Raw genomic sequence first — 24,497 nt, 5'->3', positions numbered from 1 at the left:
AAACAAAAATAATAGGAAACAATAATCATTAGTTCCTAATATCTACCAATACAAATGTACTCAATTCCTCAATAAAAAGGCATAGACTAAGAGACTGGATATGTAAACAGAACCTAGCATTTTGCTGTATATAGGAAACACACCTCAGTGAAAAGACAGACACTTCCTCAAAGTAAAAGGCTAGAAAAAAGTTTCCAAGCAAATGGTCACAAGAAACAAGCTGGAGAAGCCATTCTAATATCAAATGAAATCAACTTTCAACCAAAAGTTATCAAAAAAGATAAGGCAGGATACTTTATACTCATCAAAGAAAAAATCCACCAAGATGAACTCTCAATTCTGAATATCTATGCTCTAAATGCAAGGGCACCCTTGGTCATAAAGGTCATAAAACAGGCCTCAACAGATACAAGATGATAGAAATAATCCCAGGCATCCTGTCCTACTACCGTGGACTAAGGCTGGTCTTCAAGAACAACAAAAAATGACCGAAAACCCACATATACATGAAAGCTTAACAATGCTCTACTCAATGATAACTTGATCAAGGAAGAAATAAAGAAGGAAGTTAAAGACTTTTTAGAATTTAATGATAATGAAGGCCCAGCATATTGAAACTTATAGAGCACAATGAAAGCAGTACTAAGAGGAAAACTCATAGCTCTGGGTGCCTCCAAAAAGAAACTAGAGAGAGCATACACTAGCAGCTTGACAGCACATCTGAAAGCTCTAGAACAAAAAGAAGCAAATACACCCAAGAGGAGTAGAAGACAGGAAATAATCAAACTCAGGGCTGAAATCAACCAAGTAGAAACAGAAAGAACTATACAATGAATCAAGAAACCAAGAGCTGGTTCTTTGAGAAAATCAACAAGATAGATAAACCCTGAGCAAGCCTAACCAGAGGGCACAGAGACAGTATCCAAATTAGCAAAATAAGAAATGAAAAGGGAGGCATAACAACAGAAACCAAGGAAATTCAAAGACATCAGATCCTACTGCAGAAGCCTATACTCAACAAAACTGCAAAATATGAATGAAATGGACAATTTTCTAGACAGATACCAGGTACCAAAGTTAAATCAGGATCAGATAAACCATCTAAACAGTCCAATAACTCCTAAAGAAATAGAAGTTAAAAGTCTCCAAATCAAAGAAAACCAAGGACCACATAGATGGGTTTAGTGCTGAATTCTATCAGACCTTCGTAGAAGACCTAATACCAATACTATCCAAACTATTCCACAAAATAGAAACTGAAGGAACACTACCAAATTCCTTCTACAAAGTCACAATTAGTCTTATACGTAAACCACACAAAGACCCAACAAAGAAAGAGAACTTCAGGCAAATTTCTCTTATGAATATAGATGCCAAAATAATAAGATTCTTGCAAACTGAATCCAAGAACACATCAAATCAATCCCCCATCATGATCAAGTAGGCTTCATCCCAGGGATGCAGGGATGAAGGATGCCTATAGGCACATAGGAAGTGACAATAGGAGGTGTGGCTTTATTGGAGAAGGTTTGTCAGTAGGGTATGGCTTTGGTGTCTTAGAAGCTTAAACCTGCCTGTGGATTCAGATATAGAACTCACAACTACCTCTCAACCATGTCTGCCCGCATGCCATCATGGTTCCCACCATGATGAAAATAGACTAAACCTCTGAAACGGAAGCCAGTCCCAATTAAATGTTTTTCTTTAAAAGAACTGTAGTCGTGGTGTCTCTTGTCAGCAATACAACACTAAGACATTGTTATTTATATTTCTTTGCTCTCATCTGCTAAAAGCATAGATTCAAACCCTAGGCTGCTTAGATTCCCAAAAGTCTGGCCCTATCCCTCTTCCCAGCTTTGTTTCCTGATATCATGATCTTTCGCCCTTCTGGGGACTGAGGAATTTTTCTCCCACTGCTCAATGGGGCTTCTCTCTGCTCTTAACAATAAAGAAATGTCTTAAAATCCTATTTCTAGTGAGATCTTTGCTGATAAATTTTCATTTTGGCCTTTAGTTTATTATTTCATGGTGTTCCCATATACTTTCTTTTACTTCTCATTCAGCAATTGCCATGCAGTGGGAAAAGAATATTCTCGAACCTAACATTGATCTATAAGTCTTTTTTAACCTTTTGTTTCCCCAGTTCTGAACAGTGTCTGACACAGAAAGAAAAGTCTTTGCTGAGAAAAAAAACTATAAACAGATGAATGGCTTAGGAAATATTTTAGAAATACCTAAGCCTTTGACCACTATAACAACTACAAGTGTGTTTTGAGGTCATTTGTTTAAGCTGTTACTATGAAGAAAACAGTATTGACTTTGCTTAAATGGAACCGAGGTTTCCCCCTTACTACGCTTCTAATAAAGAATACATTTTTACTAATGTTTGCCTTGTGGAAAACTCTACAGCCTGGGAATACTGTTGAGGGAGCTGGGGAAACATCCCTGAAAAGAGGTTGCTTGCCCTAATGGTCCCCATCAATAGAACTTAAGCTATTTGGTAAATAAATATTCTCGAACTATCTGCACTAGAAAAAGAAAAAAATGTCACTTAAGGAAAACACATGAGCCAGTTCTGGTTCCTAGGTTCCCCTTCCCTGTTAGGATGCTCTTGTCACAGTTTCTGACAGATCAAACGTTGAAAGCTCCAGAAACCATCCTCCTCAGCCTTCACGGCTAAAACAAGGTTCTAGGTACCATTTGAACCAGAAAATTTTATTTCAAGCTCTCAAAAACAGCAAAGGGTTCCATGTGCTGCTTTTCCAATCTTCTTGCTGCCATGTGAGGCTTACCTTTTTTTAAAAGGTCTACAGGCTGGTACTTATTTTTTATATTCGGAACATGCTGCTCCGTCAAGGAAGTTTGCTGTGAGGCCTCAGTTAAATTTGAGCATTTGGCAGTGTCCTTGGGGGAGCTAATGCTTCTGAGTACCAACCGATGTTCTTCAACGACATTAAGGATTTCACTTTTCTTAATCTCGAAAGGTATGAATTGGCCAGTTTTCGGTTTTTGGTGTTTGTTTTTAAAGACATCTATAGACGTTCCATGAGCCTTATTCTATAAATAAAACAAAAAAATTAAAATTTTAATATTTATTTTTTTAATGTAGTTGCATGGTTAAGTTTATAAGTAAACTTTACCGAGATGAAAAAAAAATCATACCATAGCTGGCTGCATTTTGAAAACCATCTCGCTGAGAAGATATTTACTGCAACATGCATGACCGTTATTAATTAAGCCCACACTCTAAAGCTAGTCCCAAGCATGAATGGGACTTCAAAATCCCACTTCAAAAGGAAAGTGATTTGTCCAATAGCAGCTTGTGTCTCAAAAGAGATATTTTAAAATGTAGGTGTGCAAACAAACACCCCCCAAAACTTACATACAGGCAGCATTATTCAAATTGAACATTTAGAAATATAGAAATATATATGAAAGGGGTTGGGGATTTAGCTCAGTGGTAGAGCACTTGCCCAGCAAGCACAAGGCCCTGTTCGGTCCCCAGCTCTGGAAAAAAAAAAAAGAAATGTAAATAAAAGTGTATATGCGCTTCCTGGTTGCTGCCACCGCGGAGAGCTCATAAGCAACACCCCACGAGCAAACTTGAGCCTCGGGACCACAGGTAAGACCAACTTTTCTGCTGCAAGCCACCTGCCTGGTGAACTCAAGACACAGGCCCACAGGAACAGCTGAAGACCTGTAGAGAGGAAAAACTACACGCCCGAAAGCAGAACACTCTGTCCCCATAACTGGCTGAAAGAAAACAGGAAAACATGTCTACAGCACTCCTGACACACAGGCTTATAGGACAGTCTAGCCACTGTCAGAAATAGCAGAACAAAGTAACACGAGAGATAATCTGATGGCGAGAGGCAAGCAACAGAAACCAAGACTACATGGCATCATCGGAGCCCAATTCTCCCACCAAAGCAAACACGGAATATCCAAACACACCAGAAAAGCAAGATCTAGTTTCAAAATCATATTTGATCATGATGCTAGAGGACTTCAAGAAAGACGTGAAGAACTCCCTTAGAGAAACACAGGAAAACATTAATAAACAAGTAGAAGCCTACAGAGAGGAATCGCAAAAATCCCTGAAAGAATTCCAGGAAAACATAAATAAACAAGTAGAAGCCTAGAGATAGGAGTCACGAAAATCCCTGAAAGAATTCCAGGAAAACACAATCAAACAGTTGAAGGAATTAAAAATGGAAATAGAAGCAATCAAGAAAGAACACATGGAAACAACCCTGGATATAGAAAACCAAAAGAAGAGACAAGGAGCTGTAGATACAAGCTTCACCAACAGAATACAAGAGATGGAAGAGAAAATCTCAGGAGCAGAAGATTCCATAGAAATCATCGACTCAACTGTCAAAGATAATGTAAAGCAGAAAAAGTTACTGGTCCAAAATATACAGGAAATCCAGGACTCAATGAGAAGATCAAACCTAAGGATAATAGGTATAGAAGAGAGTGAAGACTCCCAGCTCAAAGGACCAGTAAATATCTTCAAAAAATCATAGAAGAAAACTTCCCTAACCTAAAAAAAGAGATACCCATAGGCATACAAGAAGCCTACAGAACTCCAAATAGATTGGACCAGAAAAGAACACACCTCCCGTCACATAATAGTCAAAACACCAAACACACAAAATAAAGAAAGAATATTAAGAGCAGTAAGGGAAAAGGTCAAGGAACAAATAAAGGCAGACCTACAGAATCACACCAGACTTTTCGCCAGAAACTATGAAAGCCAGAAGATCCTGGACAGATGTCATACACACCCTAAAAAAACACAAATGCCAGCCCAGGTTACTGTATCCTGCAATACTCTCAATTAACATGATGGAGAAACCAAGATATTCCATGACAAAACCAAATTTACACATTATCTTTCTACAAATCAAGCACTACAAAGGATAATAAATGGTAAAGCCCAATATAAGGAGGCAAGCTATACCCTAGAAGAAGCAAGAAACTAATCGTCTTGGCAACAAAACAAAGAGAAGAAAAGCACACAAACATAACCTCACATCCAAATATGAATATAACGGGAAGCAATAATCACTATTCCTTAATATCTCTCAACATCAATGGGCTCAACTCCCCAATAAAAAGACATAGATTAACAAACTGGATACGCAACAAGGACCCTGCATTCTGCTGCCTACAGGAAACACACCTCAGAGACAAAGACAGACACTACCTCAGAGTGAAAGGCTGGAAAACAACTTTCCAAGCAAATGGTAGGAAGAAGCAAGCTGGAGTAGCCATTCTAATATCAAATAAAATCAATTTTCAACTAAAAGTCATCAAAAAGGTTAAGGAAGGACACTTCATATTCATCAAAGGAAAAATCCATCAAGATGAACTCTTAATCCTAAATATCTATGCCCCAAATACAAGGGCACCTACATTTGTAAAAGAAACCTTACTAAAGCTCAAAACACACATTGCACCTCACACAATAATAGTAGGAGATTTCAACACCCCACTTTCATCAATGGACAGATCATGGAAACAGAAATTAAACAGAGACGTAGACAGACTAAGAGAAGTCATGAGGCAAATGGACCCAACAGATATTTATAGAACATTCTATCCTAAAACAAAAGGATATACCTTCTTCTCAGCTCCTCATGGTACTTTCTCCAAAATTGACCATATAATTGGTCAAAAAACAGGCCTCAACAGGTACAGAAAGATAGAAATAATCCCATGCGTGCTATCAGACCACCACGGCCTAAAGCTGGTCTTCAATAACAATAAGGGAATAATGCCCACTTATACGTGGAAATTGAACAATGCTCTACTCAATGATAACCTGGTCAAGGAAGAAATAAAGAAAGAAATTAAAGACTTTTTAGAATTTAATGAAAACGAAGGCACAACATACCCAAACGTATGGGACACAATGAAAGCTGTGCTAAGAGGAAAACTCATAGCGCTGAGTGCCTGCAGAAAGAAACAGGAAAGAGCATATATCAGCAGCTTGACAACACACCTAAAAGCTCTAGAACAAAAAGAAGCAAATACACCCAAGAGGAGTAGAAGGCAGGAAATAATCAAACTCAGAGCTGAAATCAACCAAGTAGAAACAAAAAGGACCATTGAAAGAATCAACAGAACCAAAAGTTGTTTCTTTGAGAAAAACAACAAGATAGATAAACCCTTAGCCAGACTAACGAGAGGACACGGAGAGTGTGTCCAAATTAACAAAATCAGAAATGAAAAGGGAGACATAACTACAGATTCAGAGGAAATTCAAAAAATCATCAGATCTTACTATAAAAGCCTATATTCAACAAAACTTGAAAATCTGCAGGAAATGGACAATTTCCTAGACAGATACCAGGTACCGAAGTTAAATCAGGAACAGATAAACCAGTTAAACAACCCTATAACTCCTAAGGAAATAGAAGCAGTCATTAAAGGTCTCCCAACCAAAAAGAGCCCAGGTCCAGATGGGTTTAGTGCAGAATTCTATCAGACCTTCATAGAAGACCTCATACCAATATTATCCAAACTATTCCACAAAATTGAAACAGATGGATCACTACCGAATACCTTCTACGAAGCCACAATTACTCTTATACCTAAACCACACAAAGACACAACAAAGAAAGAGAACTTCAGACCAATTTCCCTTATGAATATCGACGCAAAAATACTCAATAAAATTCTGGCAAACCAAATCCAAGAGCACATCAAAACAATCATCCACCATGATCAAGTAGGCTTCATCCCAGGCATGCAGGGATGGTTTAATATACGGAAAACCATCAACGTGATCCATTATATAAACAAACTGAAAGAACAAAACCACATGATCATTTCATTAGATGCTGAGAAAGCATTTGACAAAATTCAACACCCCTTCATGATAAAAGTTCTGGAAAGAATAGGAATTCAAGGCCCATACCTAAACATAGTAAAAGCCATATACAGCAAACCAGTTGCTAACATTAAACTAAATGGAGAGAAACTTGAAGCAATCCCACTAAAATCAGGGACTAGACAAGGCTGCCCACTCTCTCCCTACTTATTCAATATAGTTCTTGAAGTTCTAGCCAGAGCAATCAGACAACAAAAGGAGGTCAAGGGGATACAGATCGGAAAAGAAGAAGTCAAAATATCACTATTTGCAGATGAATATGATAGTATATTTAAGTGACCCCAAAAGTTCCACCAGAGAACTACTAAAGCTGATAAACAACTTCAGCAAAGTGGCTGGGTATAAAATTAACTCAAATAAATCAGTAGCCTTCCTCTACACAAAAGAGAAACAAGCCGAGAAAGAAATTAGGGAAACGACACCCTTCATAATAGACCCAAATAATATAAAGTACCTCGGTGTGTCTTTAACCAAGCAAGTAAAAGATCTGTACAATAAGAACTTCAAGACACTGAGGAAAGAAATTGAAGAAGACCTCAGAAGATGGAAAGATCTCCCATGCTCATGGATTGGCAGGATTAATATAGTAAAAATGGCCATTTTACCAAAAGCGATCTACAGATTCAATGCAATCCCCATCAAAATACCAATCCAATTCTTCAAAGAGTTAGACAGAACAATTTGCAAATTCATCTGGAATAACAAAAAACCCAGGATAGCTAAAGCTATCCTCAACAATAAAAGGACTTCAGGGGGAATCACTATCCCTGAACTCAAGCAGTATTACAGAGCAATAGTGATAAAAACTGCATGGTATTGGTACAGAGACAGACAGATAGACCAATGGAATAGAATTGAAGACCCAGAAATGAACCCACAACCTATGGTCACTTGATTTTTGACAAAGGAGCCAAAACCATCCAATGGAAAAAAGATAGCATTTTCAGCAAAAGGTGCTGGTTCAACTGGAGGTCAACATGTAGAAGAAATACAGATCGATCCATGCTTATCACCCTGTACAAAGCTTAAGTCCAACTGGATCAAGGACCTCCACATCAAACCAGATACATTCAAACTAATAGAAGAAAAACTAGGGAAGCATCTGGAACACATGGGCACTGGAAAAAATTTCCTGAACAAAACACCAATGGCTTATGCTCTAAGATCAAGAATCGACAAATGGGATCTCATAAAACTGCAAAGCTTCTGTAAGGCAAAGGACACTGTGGTTAGGACAAAACGGCAACCAACAGATTGGGAAAAGATCTTTACCAATCCTACAACAGATAGAGGCCTTATATCCAAAATATACAAAGAACCCAAGAAGTTAGACCGCAGGGAGACAAATAACCCTATTAAAAAATGGGGTTCAGAGCTAAACAAAGAATTCACAGCTGAGGAATGCCGAATGGCTGAGAAACACCTAAAGAAATGTTCAACATCTTTAGTCATAAGGGAAATGCAAATCAAAACAACCCTGAGATTTCACCTCACACCAGTGAGAATGGCTAAGATCAAAAACTCAGGTGACAGCAGATGCTGGCAAGGATGTGGAGAAAGAGGAACACTCCTCCATTGTTGGTGGGATTGCAGACTGGTACAACCATTCTGGAAATCAGTCTGGAGGTTCCTCAGAAAATTGGACATTGAACTACCTGAGGATCCAGCTATACCTCTCTTGGGCATATACCCAAAAGATGCCCCAACATATAAAAAAGACACGTGCTCCACTATGTTCATAGCAGCCTTATTTATAATAGCCAGAAGCTGGAAAGAACCCAGATGCCCTTCAACAGAGGAATGTGGTACATCTACACAATGGAATATTACTCAGCTATCAAAAACAATGACTTTATGAAATTCGTAGGCAAATGGTTGGAACTGGAAAATATCATCCTGAGTGAGGTAACCCAATCACAGAAAAACACACATGGTATGCACTCATTGATAAGTGGCTATTAGCCCAAATGCTTGAATTACCCTAGATGCCTAGAACACATGAAACTCAAGACGGATGATCAAAATGTGAATGCTTCACTCCTTCTTTAAAAGGGGAACAAGAATACCCTTGGCAGGGAATAGAGAGGCAAAGATTAAAACAGACACAGAAGGAACACCCATTCAGAGCCTGCCCCACATGTGGCCCATACATATACAGCCATCCAATTAGACAAGATGGATGAAGCAAAGAAATGCAGGCCGACAGGAGCTGGATGTAGATCGCTCCTGAGAGACACAGCCAGAATACAGCAAATACAGAGGCGAATGCCAGCAGCAAACCACTGAACTGAGAATAGGACCCCCGTTGAAGGAATCAGAGAAAGAACTGGAAGAGCGTGAAGGGGCTCGAGACCCCTTATGAACAACAATGCCAACCAACCAGAGCTTCCAGGGACTAAGCCACTACCTAAAGACTATATATGGACTGACCCTGGACTCTGACCTCATAGGTAGCAATGAATATCCTAGTAAGAGCACCAGTGGAAGGGGAAGCCCTGGGTCCTGCTAAGACTGAACCCCCAGTAAACTAGATTGTTGGGGGGAGGGCAGCAATGGGGGAGGAAGGGGAGGGGAACACCCATAAAGAAGGGGAGGAGGAGGGATTAGGGGGATGTTTGCCCGGAATCCGGGAAAGGGAATAACACTCGAAATGTAAATAAGAAATACTCAAGTTAATTTAAAAAAAGTGTATATACATATATATATATATGAATATATAATAACATTTAAAGAATGGATGAATTTGAAGGAGAGCAGGAAGGGGTATATGGAAGGATTTCAAGGGAAGGATGGGAAGGGAGAAATTAATTATAATTAAATTATCTCAAGAAATACAGTCTATTTTTAAATAATTTTTTTAATTTAGTCATTTTAACCACCTCTGAGAACACTTAACTGCCTATAAAATTCCCAAATGTTTCTCTGCTAAGCTGGAAACCACTCAGGATGGAGGTATGCTGTCATGAATTGATTGTATGTATTGATAACAGGATATAATTTTTCAGTTGTTTTTAATCACGTGTTTCTTAATTTTGAGCAGCATAGTCAGTGGAAGACTGACACAGCTCCAGGTCCCTGAAATGCAATTGTCTATACAATATCTGTCCTACAGATGGACAGAGCTGGTTACAAAAAGCCAAGTTGTTGTCACTTCTAATTGTTGCCAACTCAAGATGTCATTAAGCTCTTGGTGCTAAGTATTACCTTTACCACTTGTCCCAATGGCTACCCCGTCTTAAGATTTCCCACCTGCTCTGCAAAGCCTTTTTCCCAACTGGGACCCCCGTCTTTGCTCCCTTTTACCCTCCCACCCTTCCTAAGACCGCACAACTGCCTGACGCCTAGCAAATGTCTGTTGAGCAGGCACAACGCTTGTTGCTGGAGATACGACATTCCGAGAAGACAGCCTGTCCTCCAGGGTCTACAGACTGCAACAGAGAGCTTTAATGCAAAGTGACACGGGAAAAGACACCGGTTCACATATCAGGCTGAGGAGACCGGAGAGGTGCGTCTCATGGTGAAGCTTCTATTCTAGTTTTGTCTAAACAGACTTAAGGGAATACTTACATAAAATGATAAATCCAAGAAAGGGTTAACACCCTTAAATATATCAAATGTGCAAACGTGTGTGTGTGTGTGTGTGTGTGTGTGTGTAATCATCAAATCATTTGAATAATGATCTGTGTGCCATCTGAATCGGTTTTTATAAAAGCTACTTGAAGCTGTCATTAGTGTCCATGAAAGCTTTTGTGATGATCATTACGGTCTTCAAGTCCCTGACTCATTTTTTCTGAATAGACGCATTAAATAAGGCAAAGCAATACCTCGTTTACTCTCTTGTAATGCTGGGCGATAAGAGATTTTGCTTCTTGCAAAAAATCTCGCTGGGTGGTTTCTAATAAGGGGCCTAGAATGGAAACAAAAACACTGCTTTAAATAAAAGTATTTGTTTTGTGGCTGAGACAAGGTCACAAGCTGGCTTGCCATTTGCCATTGTCCTTCCTCAGCCTCCCAGGCACTGCTTAAAATCATTACTTACTTCCCTACAGCAAGGGGGTGAAGCTAGGAGATTAAATTTTGGAGACAGTTGTGGATTTTGTGGGGCTCAATTACGGGGACTTTCTAAGTAATCTTTACAGTTCGATTCGAAAGAAATGAAATAACGTCTACTTGTATGTAATATCTATTATTTGAAAAGAAAACTCAATTTATAGTGGTCAGGATAATGAGCTAAATGATCTTAAATATTAAGTCCCTGAAAAACTAAAGGAAAAAACAAACAAACTTGAAATATCCATCGTCTTTGAAGATTCTTTGAATATCATCTTATAAAAATATTAAAATACATTTGGGGCATAAAAATATTAACTCTTACCCAGTTGACTAAAGCATATAATTCTATACGTTTTTGAGTGCTTTTAATTTGTTGGTAAAGTAACAATTATAAAATAAAATGCCTCAATAAATCAGTAGGACTTATATGGAAATGAGAAATATCCATTCCTTTTTTTTAATTTTTTATTAGATATACTTCTTTACTTACATTTCAAATGTTATTCCCCTTCCCGGTTTCCTGTCCATAAGCCCCCATCCCCTCCCCTCCTACAGATATTCCTTCCATACATCCCCCTGACTGCCCCCCATATTCCCCTTCACTGGGGGTCCAACCTTGGCAAGACCAAGGGCTTCCCATTCCACTGGTGCCCCAACAAGGCACATATGCAGTTGGAGCCCTGGGTCAGTCCATGTATAGTCTTTCGGTAGTGGTTTAGTCCCTGGAAGCTCTGGTTGGTTGGCATTGTTGTTTTTATGGGGTTGCAAGCTCCTTCAACTCTTTCAATCCTTCCTCTAATTCCCCCGCAAGGGGGATCCTTGAACAAGCCTTTTATGCACCCAAAAGTCCCAGAGACTTGTAAGCCTGTATTTTCTAACACAGAAAGTTTCACCCCTTCCCAGTTAGACTTCACTTCCCAGAAAGCCTTCACAAAAAAATTACAAAAAAGATAATCAAAGATTTATGGTCATGTGGGTGAGTCCATCCTGCATGTGTAGTCTGAGTGAATGCCCTTACTGGTCTGTGTTTGACTGAATTCGCAGGATTTGGAAAAGGCACCCTCAAACTGAGCCTGTTGGCAGATGCCTAGAATCCCAGCATTTGGGAAGCTGAGACAAAAAGATTTTGAGGCCAGCCTGGGCTACATAACAAGATACTGTCTCAAAAAGTCAAAAATAAAACTGTGCTAAATAACCTTAGGCACAATGAACTCAATTCTGCATGTATTCATTGCGTACCTGCTAAGCTCTGTGCTGCTTTCAGTGCCAAATGTGCCCACACGGGACACCGTTGCACCTGTTTTCTATGTACTATAGAGCTTGGGTTCTTCTAGAAAGAATCTATTAACAAACTCAATGGCATTTAGTACAAAGTATACTGAAATATAGAATAGCATAAACCACCACTAACTGGCCCCCTGATGACTAAACTTCACCTTGAAGAGTTAAAGCTTTACATTGCGTGATGGAAGGAAAGGTTTAAAACAGAAACATCTCCAGAGAAATGACCCAGTGAGGCAAATCCAAACTCAAGCAGCAGCTTTAAATCTGTACTTCATTAATTTCTTGAGCTCCCAGCACCCCAGCCAGAGTAGCTCAAACTCTGTTTCATATTTAAGCTCCTACTAAGTTTTATTTTAAAGGAAATAATCGTTGGCTAAAATAACATATATCTAACAGGTGAAAGCCAAGATATTTCAATAAAAGATTCATGCATAGAAAAGATCATGTTCCAAAAAGATAAACATGAACAGCTGTTAGTCATGGGCACTCTTGGCTATGCCAGCCATGTTTCAAGCAGTGGGTAGCCGCACGTGACTAGTAAATAACATGTCAGGCCTTCTCTGTTCGTAGAAGTCAAAAGTCATGCTTTACACATGGTTTGTTCTGTGAGTCATTGCATCAGAGGAAAAGATTCTTCAAAACAATTTCATTGATTAGGTAACATGGCTACTCACCTTCCACTACTTCAGGTATAGCTTCTGCAGTTGCCATGACGGGTAGGTTGGGTTATCCTTCTTGAATGCTGAATGCCACTGTTTATGAGTGATAAAGATGTGACGGTCACTTATTTAGGTATTTTATTTATTCATAAATAAAATGATTAACTAACACTTATATTGCATACTTTTAATCTAAAACTTTCCGGGGCTACACACACACGCACACACACACACACACACACACACACACACACACACACACACACACACAATCTTACAGTTGTTAGTGTTTTGCTTTCACAGATGTCTATATGCATGTGAGAGTATCAGAAGCCCTAGAACTGGAATTACAGATAGTTGTGAGTGGCCATGAAGGTGCTGAGACTTTAACCCAGCTCCTCTGGAAGAGCAGAGCCACCCCTCCAGCCCCCTGATCTAAAGCTTTCAATGTCTCTTCTCTGATGGGTGGTGGGGTATTTGCTTACATTCTACCTTACTGGACTCAAACAGCTTTGAAAGGGTTTGGATGTCTTTAAGTGTATTCCCAAAGGTTCCCATGTTGAAAGCATGGCTCTTGGTGTGCCAATGACAGTGTGAAGGACTTAAGAACTAGTGAAGCATCTTTAAGTCATGTGGAGGATGTAATAGGATTAGGTTGAGCTACCCTAGCCCCTCTGGCTTCCGGTTTCTGAGATATGATTGCTCTCTTCCTCATGTGCTGCCACTATGAGAAACTCAGCCACAAGCTTCCCCACTGAAGCTGGGACAAAGCTAGCGCCGTAATTTGCACCTCTGGAACGGAGTTAAATGAACTTCCCTCAGACAGTTCATGTATTGTAACAGAGCTGGACACCTCCTAGAGCTGCTGCCTCACATTTGGTAGAGCCCGAAAGAAAAAATGGAGAGAAAGGGAACCAACAGTTCATGCGAACAGCTATTTCGTGGAGTAAAAGAACTCAACTTCAAATATTCTACCTCGAGGTGCTGTGAGAGCTCACGTAACTTCATTACTTTCTTATTAATATCTAATTCATACCTTATACATTCCAGCTCTGATCTTAGATTTGTGTTCATCTTCAACTTAAAAAGTGCCCGGGGTTTTGTTCCCATCTCCTTCGTGACTTGTCTAGTCTCAGTCCCTTATCTCTGCTTTAAATATCATAGCTATGCTGTCTATTTCATCTGTGTAAGGAGCTAACAATAGAAGTATGTCTAAGAGTCCCATAACCCCACACAGACCACATGCACCTGGAAAGCAAAATTATACTAAAAAAAAAATACTAGAAATTAAACACTGCTTGTCCTCAACTGTGAATGACTACCATGCACCTGGGAAGTTTAATGAACATATCAGTCTAGATTCTAAGAACTTCATTTTTGAAGTTTACCTCTGCCTTGAACCTTGATACAGGGGTTTCTAGTCCAGTGTTCCAGATTCTGGAGATGCTCGGAAATGGACTGGTACATGGACGGAGCTGAGTTCTCCTTTCTACATCAATACTACGTTCCTTTGAAAGCATTATGCTATGTATTACGTGTCTCTAGAGTTATGGAATCACTTGCACTGGTGGAAACTGTGCACTCAGTGTTTGTATGATTATAAACAAGAATACTACATGCCTCGCAGGGACCCACACACCATCGTAGTCTAGACTTTACACATAACTGTTCAGTTGACTGACTCATCCAACAATCTGTGAAGAAGAGTTCAACCCTTTGGGGACTATTGTAATAAGCATAAACTCCACCCCACGAAAGTCATTACTATAGTCACATGTGGTTAGATAAAGAAGTATAAAAAGTTTCCTCGGTCCCTACCCAGACAAAGAAACCACTACAACACGTATTTAAAAATTCGGAATTCTAGAAAAATCTATTTCTCCAAGTCTCAGAATTATATTGTAGGCAGGATCACAGAATATGTCCTCTCTGGGTAGATCAACTTAAAGTTCTCTAAATTGGTAAGAGAAAGCTTAAGATTTACATTCCTGTTCTTGTAGGATAAGAGGCAAACAGAATTAGAACTCATTTCCTACCTTATCTTCATAAAGTAGATGACTAATCAGAGTTGATCATAGACTATACCATATAGGACCTTACATTTTTCCCAAAGGCCTATATATTAAAGGCTTGTATAAAAGTACCAGAAGGTGGTGGCATTTCCTGGTAGGAGGATCTCTGGAAACTGAGTCATACCTTTGAAGAGAATATCAAGACCCTAGACATTCTGCTTCCACTTCCAGGATATGAGCAAACTTCCTCCATCAAATGTCCCTAGTTTAAGGTACTGTGCCACCACAGACCGAAATGATGGAGTCAAACAACGATGGAAAGAAAATTCTGAAACCATAAGCTAAAACAAAACTTCTGTCTTTACAATTGGCCATTAATATCCTGGAAACGTTGGCCAAGCAAAGGAAAGATAACAAATGTTATGTCTTTCATAAGGATGTACTTGGGATCAAGAACAGATGTGGTTGCCCCACAGGGGGATGCCGGGAAAGGGACCATACTTTAGGGACCTGGAAAAGGTGGCCCAGCAGTTGGTGTGAGAACAAATGACAGAAATTAGGCAAATGGGTGGAACTGGAAAACATCATCCTGAGTGAGCTAACCCAATCACAGAAAGACACACATGGTATGCACTCACTGATAAGTGGATTTTAGCCCAAATGCTCGAATTGCCCTAGATGCCTAGAACACATGAAACTCAAGACGGATGATCAAAATGTGAATGCTTCACTCCTTCTTTAAAAGGGGAACAAGAATACCCTTGGCAGGGAAGAGAGAGGCAAAGATTAAAACAGAGACTGAAGGAACACCCATTCAGAGCCGGCCCCACATGTGGCCCATACATATACAGCCATCCAATTAGACAAGATGGATGAAGCAAAGAAGTGCAGGCCGATAGGAGCCAGATGTAGATCTCTCCTGAGAGACACAGCCAGAATACAGCAAACACAGAGGCGAATGCCAGCAGCAAACCACTGAACTGAGAACGGGACCCCCGTTGAAGGAATCAGAGAAAGAACTGGAAGATCTTGAAGGGGCTGGAGACCCCATATGTACAACAATGCCAAGCAACCAGAGCTTCCAGGGACTAAGCCACTACCTAAAGACTATACATGGACTGACCCTGGACTCTGACCCCATAGGTAGCAATGAATATCCTAGTAAGAGCACCAGTGGAAGGGGAAGCCCTGGGTCCTGCCAAGGCTGGGCCCCACAATGTAAGAGATTTTTGCGGGGGGGGGGAGTAATGGGAGGTGGATGGGGAGGGGAACACCATATAGAAGGGGAGTGGGAGGGATTTGGGGATGTTGGCCTGGAAATCGGGAAAAGGAATAATATTTGAAATGTAAATAAGAAATACCCAATTTAATAAAGATGGAAGAAAAAAAGAAAATGCATTAAAAAAATAAAAAATTTAAAAAAAAAAGAAATTTTCGTTTAACACTAACTTTCTTCCCACTGTCTCTCCACACCAAGTTTCTAAATCTCCAGTCCCACTTTCACCTCCACACTTTGCGCTCAGAAACTTGACCTGTATCTACCTGTTCCTGGGGCCCTGGGCCTCAAAACACCTTACGTTTTTGTCTGTCTTCACAGAAGAGCATCCACCTTCCAAAGTGTGGACCAGATCATTTCCTTTCCACTGCTTCTGATTGCATTTAAAGACGTGGCCTTGGCCCTGGCCTTGTTTATCTCACCATCCTATATAAATATGAATAAGAAGCTTGGGACTGGGGTTGGGGATTTAGCTCAGTGGTAGAGCACTTGCCTAGGAAGCTCAAGGCCCTGGGTTCGGTCCCCAGCTCCGAAAAAAAAGAACCAAAAAAAAAGAAGCTTGGGACTACAATCTTAAAAACTCCACAACTCTGGAACTAAGTCAGTAGGTGGATTTGACTTGGTTTAGTTTTAATTTTCCTCATTTAAATGATATTACTGGGATAAAATACTTTAAAGGGCCCTTCCGATTTTAATTTTGGTGTATTGTTTTTATATATTTTGAAATAAAAAATAAACCGCCGATTCCGAATGACAGAAATCAGCTATGCGGTCAAGGTTTCCCAGGTCTCCTTTGGCCACTTCCTGCCTTTTCAGAAGCTGCAGAGTCTGACATAAAAGGAAAAGTCCAGGCCAGACCTCCTGAGTCACGTGACTCCCCCACAGCCTTCGGCACTCCCTCTCATTCCATAACCTCTCTCTCGTAGTCTGGTCTGACCACTGTTCCCAATCTGTGCTACATTTCGTTCAGATTAACAAGGGTGATGGTCTATCCATATTGGCCACTGGACTAGATCACAACCCATCAGATGACACACTTCTGAGCAAGTCTTTGAGAAGTTTACCAGAGAGCGCCAGTGCCACCATACTGCTATACCAGATAGAATAGAAAGGAAAAGAGGAGACTCGGTGGTTCCCTCTGTACTTGCTGACTGTGGAGACAGTGCAAACAACCACCTCTTGCTTCTGCCACCACAACTGGAATCCTTATGCCATCCTATGCTGTTTCCTTAGACTGAAAGCAAAGATAGCCCCTTCTCTTTCAAGTTGCTTTAGACAAAGTATTTTCTCACTTGTACAGAACACTAACTATGAGCAGAAAGAACCTGAGATTGCTCGTTTAGATTGGGGAGACTTGCCTTGGTCATGGTATCTGTTCACAGCAGTAAAACCCTAACTAAGACACCTAGAATACATTTTAGCTAGAATCCCCATTGACCACACCTTGTATGATCCCAGAAGCATCCCCACTGGGCAACACACAGCCACCACACCCTCCTAAGAACCAGAAAAAGCAACAGAAACCAAGGAACAAAACACCCCTCCCCCAACAAAGACAAGACAGGAAATCAGCACCTAAAATTCCAGTCTTCCAAAGCCAATTGTGTAGACTCCAGTGTAACAAACACAAGAACAGCCAGGACAAAATGTCTCCACTAGGGCCAGCAACCACACCACAGAAGGCCCTGAGCATTGCAACATAGCTTAACTACAAGTAAGAGACCTTGAAGTGGTCTTTATGAATATGACAGAGGCCCTTAAAGAGGAAATGAGTAAATGGCTTCCAGCTTTGTATTTCCATGGAATTCCTGAGTGTGAAAATGAATGGATCACGACATCTGTATCTGTTAGTTTTGCTTTTCCTTGGGCTGTCCTTTCAGTTCATTTCGTCCTATTCCAATGTGTTAGGTTTTGTTTTATCTTTTTTTAATTTTATTGCATTATTATTATTTAGAAGTCTGTTCGATTTCTAATGACAGAAAGGGTGTGTTCTGGATTGGAGGGGAGGGGTGGGGAGGGGAGGAGGAACTGGGATGTTAGATAAAGGGAAAAGTGTTGCCGGGATACATTATGTGAGAGGAAAAATTGTATTTTTAATAAAAGGGGGGGAAAGGAAGCCGACTCTGCTGAGTCATGTTCAATAAGCCGTGGTTTTCTGTCATCTCACATGACTACGGATTACTACAGTGATCTATGAAATATAATTTGGTGAGGTGGAAGTTACCCCAGTGTGTGCTGCCCAAACACAGGGACCTTAATTCAAACACTCAGATCTCACTTGAGGCTGGATGGGGCGGCGTGTGCCTCTAGCTCATGTCTGTGTAGCGCTAGGGAAGAGAAGACAGCATGGTTCCTGGAGCTTGCTGACCAGCCAATCTGCTTAACTATACTGGCTCTTGGCTCAATGATATTTGTCTCAAAAAATAATAATAAGGTAGAGAGATATAAGGAAAGATACTCAAGATATAACTCTAGCCGCCCCCATGGATATATACATATATGCACATACATATACGAAAATGATTTAGCAAAATCAAACATGTGTACGGAAGTTCCTGGGAATCAAGCATATTATGCCTGTGTTAGTGAGAGTCGATCATTGTCAAGTGGAGCCACATTTGAGTAAAGGTACCAACTGCTCCAAGGAGCTGAAATGCGTAATTTTAGTCTCTACATAATGTAAAATTGAAAACACAGACATCTAAGATACTTTCACAAATCAGTAAAATTATAACAAAAGAAAACACTGAAAAAATTACAAGGCAGATTTCCAAATGGAAATTAGATAATACTCAAAATTGATTTGTTATTAGGAAAAATAAGGCTAAAATTTACAGACACATACCCAAATAAACGACTCTTTAAAATCCCCAAAGACATAGATCAACTCAAATATTCACTCCCTGCCTATTGGAGAATTAATTGGTCAATTTATTAAACTGGTTGGAAATAATCTTCAAAAACTAAATTCCTACCCATGAACCAGACAATTCTGACTCCTTATGGAAAAGGCAACACCATTTACTGAAAGATACATGTAAGGATGATCATAGTAGTACTGTGTAAAAATCGAAATAATAGAAACAATTCTAATGTCCACCAAAAGAAGAATAAATAATGTAAGCACGATGTACATAGTGGAAAATTTGCAGCCTTGACACTGGACTTAATCAAAGATCATTGGTTCTCACAGACAATGTTAAAGAGTAAGTCAGCATAAAGAGGATCTGATTTATGCTCCAGTCGATATAAAGTTCAAAACTAAGTACAACCTCTAGGGAGAGGAGTTAAGAGTCTCAGGTGAGACTATAAGTCCTAGTAATTTCTGACATTTATGGAATGTGGTTTACAATGTGTTCCCTTTGTAAATATGTATTATTCATTAAGCTATGCCCCTGGGAATAGTATACACTTTCCCAATATCTTATTTAGCAACTAAAATGCATTTACTGACACCTATTACTTTTTCAAAATGACACATAAGACTGAAACTAAGCTCTAATCCTCATAGATATTTTTATTTATTATCAGCTGATTGTCCATCAAAAGAAATATGAAGCACAGAGCTTTGTTTTAAAAAGCCGGATGTGTCAGAGTTACTTTGGAAGACCCACCTGGCCAAGTACTAACTTTTGTCTTCCATTGATTGTATATGTGGCTAAGCCTGTACTATTGCACCATAGAAAGCTGGGACCCTTCTAGGGAGCTAGCTTTCTATGAAAGAAATGTAAATTCCATAGTTCAAATCCCTCTTGGGGATTTTATGTGAGTAAGAGCATGCAGGACAAGTGTTTGCTATCACAAGACCCCAATAAGGAGATGAGAAATGGAGACAGGAGAATCCCAGAGATGCTTTTAGCCTGGATACCCTAGACAACACAGTGAACAAACAGTAAAGATCCTGTCTAAAACAAGATAAGATGATAAGAACCAACACCTAGGGTTGCCTTTTGATCTCTACATGCACACCATAGCATATGCACATCTGCGCGCACACACACACACACACACACACACACACACACTGTTGCTCTGAAGTCTTAGTTTTGTATTCTTCTACATTTTCCAAGACAACCTACTCTTTAGAAACCCTATTACTACTAAAACCTCCATGTAACCTGCCATGCATTTTGCAATATGACTAGTACAGTGACCTTGACAGGAAGAACATAATTAGCCAAATGAGAAATGAATCTAAGTGCTTTGGTCCAAAATAGCAGTGAACACACAAGCAGCTGGCTTCAGAAAGATCCACCTTTTACTACATTTCTCTCACCTCAAACTCCCATGACAGGAAGACTTAAGCTTTTCTTGAATAAAATGTACGAGTATTATGTCTTATCATGCATTTTTATGTACAAAGTTTCGTAAGATAAGTGGTCAGCTCTTGAAACATATACATATATCACTATACGGACTATGCAGGCCTTTTTTATACATTTTTGAATGTGTGTGTGTGTGTGTGTGTGTGTGTGTGTGTGTGTGTGTACATTCGTGCATGTGAGTCTGTGTATCAATAACAAAGGAAGCCATGAATTTGAGAGGAAGAAATAGTGAAAGGAATTCAAGGAAAGAAAAGTAGTGTAATTATACTTTAGTTTTTAACAATTTTTAATGAAAAGATTTTTGGTAAGAAAACTCTAAGTGAAGGTACATATTCCCAGTGACAACAGTAGAAGACTGACTCTCCCGTCTGTGAAGCACTCTTACATATCACGTATGGTTTCAAAATATCTCATGAAGATTCCCAAATTAATACATGACAAATGAAACACGATGTGCATGCTTTCGTGTTATTTTTATAGATTAAAACAGTGCTATTAGATGCTGGCGAGGATGTGGAGAAAGAGGAACACTCCTCCATTGTTGGTGGGATTGCAGACTGGTAAAACCATTCTGGAAATCAGTCTGGAGGTTCCTCAGAAAATTGGACATTGAACTGCCTGAGGATCCAGCTATACCTCTCTTGGGCATATACCCAAAAGATGCCTCAACATATAAAAGAGACACGTGCTCCACTATGTTCATCGCAGCCTTATTTATAATAGCCAGAAAATGGAAAGAACCCAGATGCCCTTCAACAGAGGAATGGATACAGAAAATGTGGTACATCTACACAATGGAATATTACTCAGCTATCAAAAACAACGAGTCTATGAAATTCGTAGGCAAATGGTTGGAACTGGAAAATATCATCCTGAGTGAGCTAACCCAATCACAGAAAGACATACATGGTATGCACTCATTGATAAGTGGCTATTAGCCCAAATGCTTGAATTACCCTAGATCCCTAGAACAAACGAAACTCAAGACGGATGATCAAAATGTGAATGCTTCACTCCTTCTTTAAATGAGGAAAAAGAATACCCTTGGCTGGGAAGGGAGAGGCAAAGATTAAAACAGAGACTGAAGGAACACCCATTCAGAGCCTGCCCCACAGGTGGCCCATACATATACAGCCACCCAATTGGACAAGATGGATGAAGCAAAGAAGTGCAGACCGACAGGAGCCGGATGTAGATCGCTCCTGAGAGACACAGCCAGAATACAGCAAATACAGAGGCGAATGCCAGCAGCAAACCACTGAACTGAGAATAGGTCCCCCGTTGAAGGAATCAGAGAAAGAACTGGAAGAGCTTGAAGGGGCTCGAGACCCCAAAAGTACAACAATGTCAAGCAACCAGAGCTTCCAGGGACTAAGCCACTACCTAAAGACTATATATGGACTGACCCTGGACTCTGACCCCATAGGTAGCAATGAATATCCTAGTAAGAGCACCAGTGGAAGGGGAAGCCCTGGGTCCTGCTAAGACTGAACCCCCAGTGAACTAGACTATGGGGGGAGGGCGGCAATGGGGGGAGGGTTGGGAGGGGAACACCCATAAGGAAGGGGAGGGGGGAGGGGGATTTTGCCCGGAAACCGGGAAAGGGAATAACACTTGAAATGTATATAAGAAATACTCAAGTTAATAAAAAAAAATGTTTTAATAATGTAAAAAAAAAAAGAAGGATTTAGCAAAAAAAAAATTAATTCAAAAAAAAAAAAAAACAGTGCTATTATAAAGTGTATTTGGCCTTAATCATTTATGTCTAAAATAGAAGGCATTAACATCTTATAAATAATAATACAGAGTAAATACTCACTTTGCAAAATAGTTCCCTGTTGATATGCTTGGGACATTTTGTAAATAGGTAAAAGCAACAATGAAATTGCTAAAAAATTAATTACAACAAATAAAACAAAATAAAATAAAGGTCAAAGCTATCGTACAGAGAATCGTTCTGTACTGAGAAATAGTAAATTTAAAGATCCAGTCCAAGAAATTGAGGCCAATCACAGTCTATTCCTTCTGTGTACTCTCCTTTCTTTATTCTCAAGACCTTGCAAAAAATACTGGTGTAGGAGAGTTTATATTTAAGTAACAGCTTCAAGTAATATAATTTGAAGATGGCAAAGAATCTTAAGAGTTTCTCTGAGCCCCCTTCCTACAGGTAAGAAGAATGCATTTCAGGTATATGTAAAGAATTTATATATCCATTTAGCACTGGGTTTGTGAATGAATGGAAAACAGGATACAGATCTCCCGATTCCTGAGAAATAAACTTCTTCTGGGGAATCGTACTCCCCCTACAAGGTTCTTAGTTCCCATTCACTGGTCTTGAGTTTTATACAACCAGCTATTATATTAAATGTGCCATGACATCACTGTTTCGAAAACTAGAGTCCTGAGTCTTGGAGGCTGCTTATGTTAGAAAAAACTCAAGATAGTTACTTATTCTCTTAACCAAAACTCTTTATCCTGTAAAACATAATATGGATGATGGTGATGGTGGTGGTGATGATGATGGTGATGATGATGATGATGGTGGTGGTGATGCTGGTGATGATGATGGTGATGATGATGATGATGATGGTGGTGATGATGATGGTGATGATGGTGATGGTGATGATGGTGGTGGTGATGATGGTGGTGATGATGGTGATGATGATGGTGATGATGGTGATGGTGATGATGATGGTGGTGGTGATGATGGTGATGGTGGTGATGATGGTGATGATGGTGGTGATGATGGTGATGATGATGGTGATGATGGTGGTGATGATGGTGATGATGATGGTGATGATGATGGTGACGATGGTGGTGGTGATAATGGTGATGAGATGGTGATGGTGATGATGGTGGTGGTGATGATGATGGTGATGATGGTGGTGGTGATGATGGTGATGATGATGGTGATGATGATGGTGACGATGGTGGTGGTGATAATGGTGATGAGATGGTGATGGTGATGATGGTGGTGGTGGTGATGATGGTGATGATGGTGGTGGTGATGATGGTGATGATGATGGTGATGATGGTGGTGATGATGGTGATGATGATGGTGATGATGGTGGTGGTGATAATGGTGATGATGATGGTGATGATGATGAGCCTTATAACCCAAAATGATGCAAGGCCCAGCTCCAGGAAGCACTCTCCTATTTGACTCACACACTCCTGCCTCTCTTTCCATGTTAGAGTTGAATATTTTAGGTGTTATTTTTAACATACAGATAAGACTCATTTTCAGAGAATTAAGACAAGCAGCCGACTCGGGAAAGTGTGGATAGTGTAGGAAGAGCAGAAATCATTAAGAAGGAAGGAAGGAGGGAGGCCAGAGGCCAGAGGCCATAATGACCAACATAATCAGACAGGAAAGGGAGTCAGAGATTGTGCAAGCATGATATATGATAATAAATTATATTTTAATCCCGCAGATAAGTGAGGCTTCTGTAGAAGACTAGACCAAAAGAAAGAGGAAGGTAGGAACAGGTTTTCTTTGTGGAATGGAGTGAGTCAGAGATGCACTTTTAATCCACAAAGGACCCCAAACCAGAAGACAGTGTAGTGACAGAAATGAAGCAGTGCGGACAGTGTCCCAGCCCCCACAGGCAGGTAAAGGTTCCTAGGGTTCGACACTGCTGAGACACCCAGAAACCAGCATAAACCCCACAGAAGGCAGAGTGGCACCTGACTCCACTAAAAACAATGGCCAAGAGGGAGCAGAAAACGCGACTACTTCCTGCTAGAGGCATGGCTCATTCTAACTTCCCTATTTAAGAAGTAACATAAATGTGGTCAGACCCTGCCAGGCCCTGGCTAAGGAACGGGATGTGCAATATTCCCATCAGTGCAGGGGCAAGAGCCAGGAAGAACCATGGCTGGGTCTGAACTGGAAATCCTCCCAGCAGCCACAGTGTGACTCAGAAAATACAAAAACGCAAAAAAAAAAAAAAAAAAAAAAAAAAACAGAAAAAAAATCTCTATTCT

At 40.0% G+C, this 24,497-nt stretch overlaps 1 protein-coding gene across 6 annotated transcripts in view; it reads right to left on the bottom strand.

Moving 5' to 3' along the window:
- The window catches only part of Iqcml1 (IQ motif containing M like 1), a gene marked incomplete in the record, with an annotated part of 220,276 nt that overhangs the window by 152,312 nt on the left and 43,467 nt on the right, over positions 1-24,497 (bottom strand). For 5 of the 6 annotated variants that reach the window (NR_197271.1, NM_001432086.1, NM_001432087.1 and 2 more), the window contains 3 exon segments: positions 2,793-3,057; positions 10,726-10,808; positions 12,913-12,990. Coding sequence is in view for 4 of the 6 variants with exons in the window: in NM_001432086.1 (NP_001419015.1) it covers positions 2,793-3,057; positions 10,726-10,808; positions 12,913-12,949 (385 nt within the window). 6 annotated transcript variants of the gene reach the window in all.

Source organism: Rattus norvegicus, chromosome 19 (genome assembly GCF_021556685.1).
Source record: "Rattus norvegicus strain SHRSP/BbbUtx chromosome 19, alternate assembly SHRSP_T2T, whole genome shotgun sequence".
NCBI lineage: Eukaryota > Metazoa > Chordata > Mammalia > Rodentia > Muridae > Rattus > Rattus norvegicus.
This window is presented reverse-complemented; position numbering and strand designations above follow the sequence as displayed.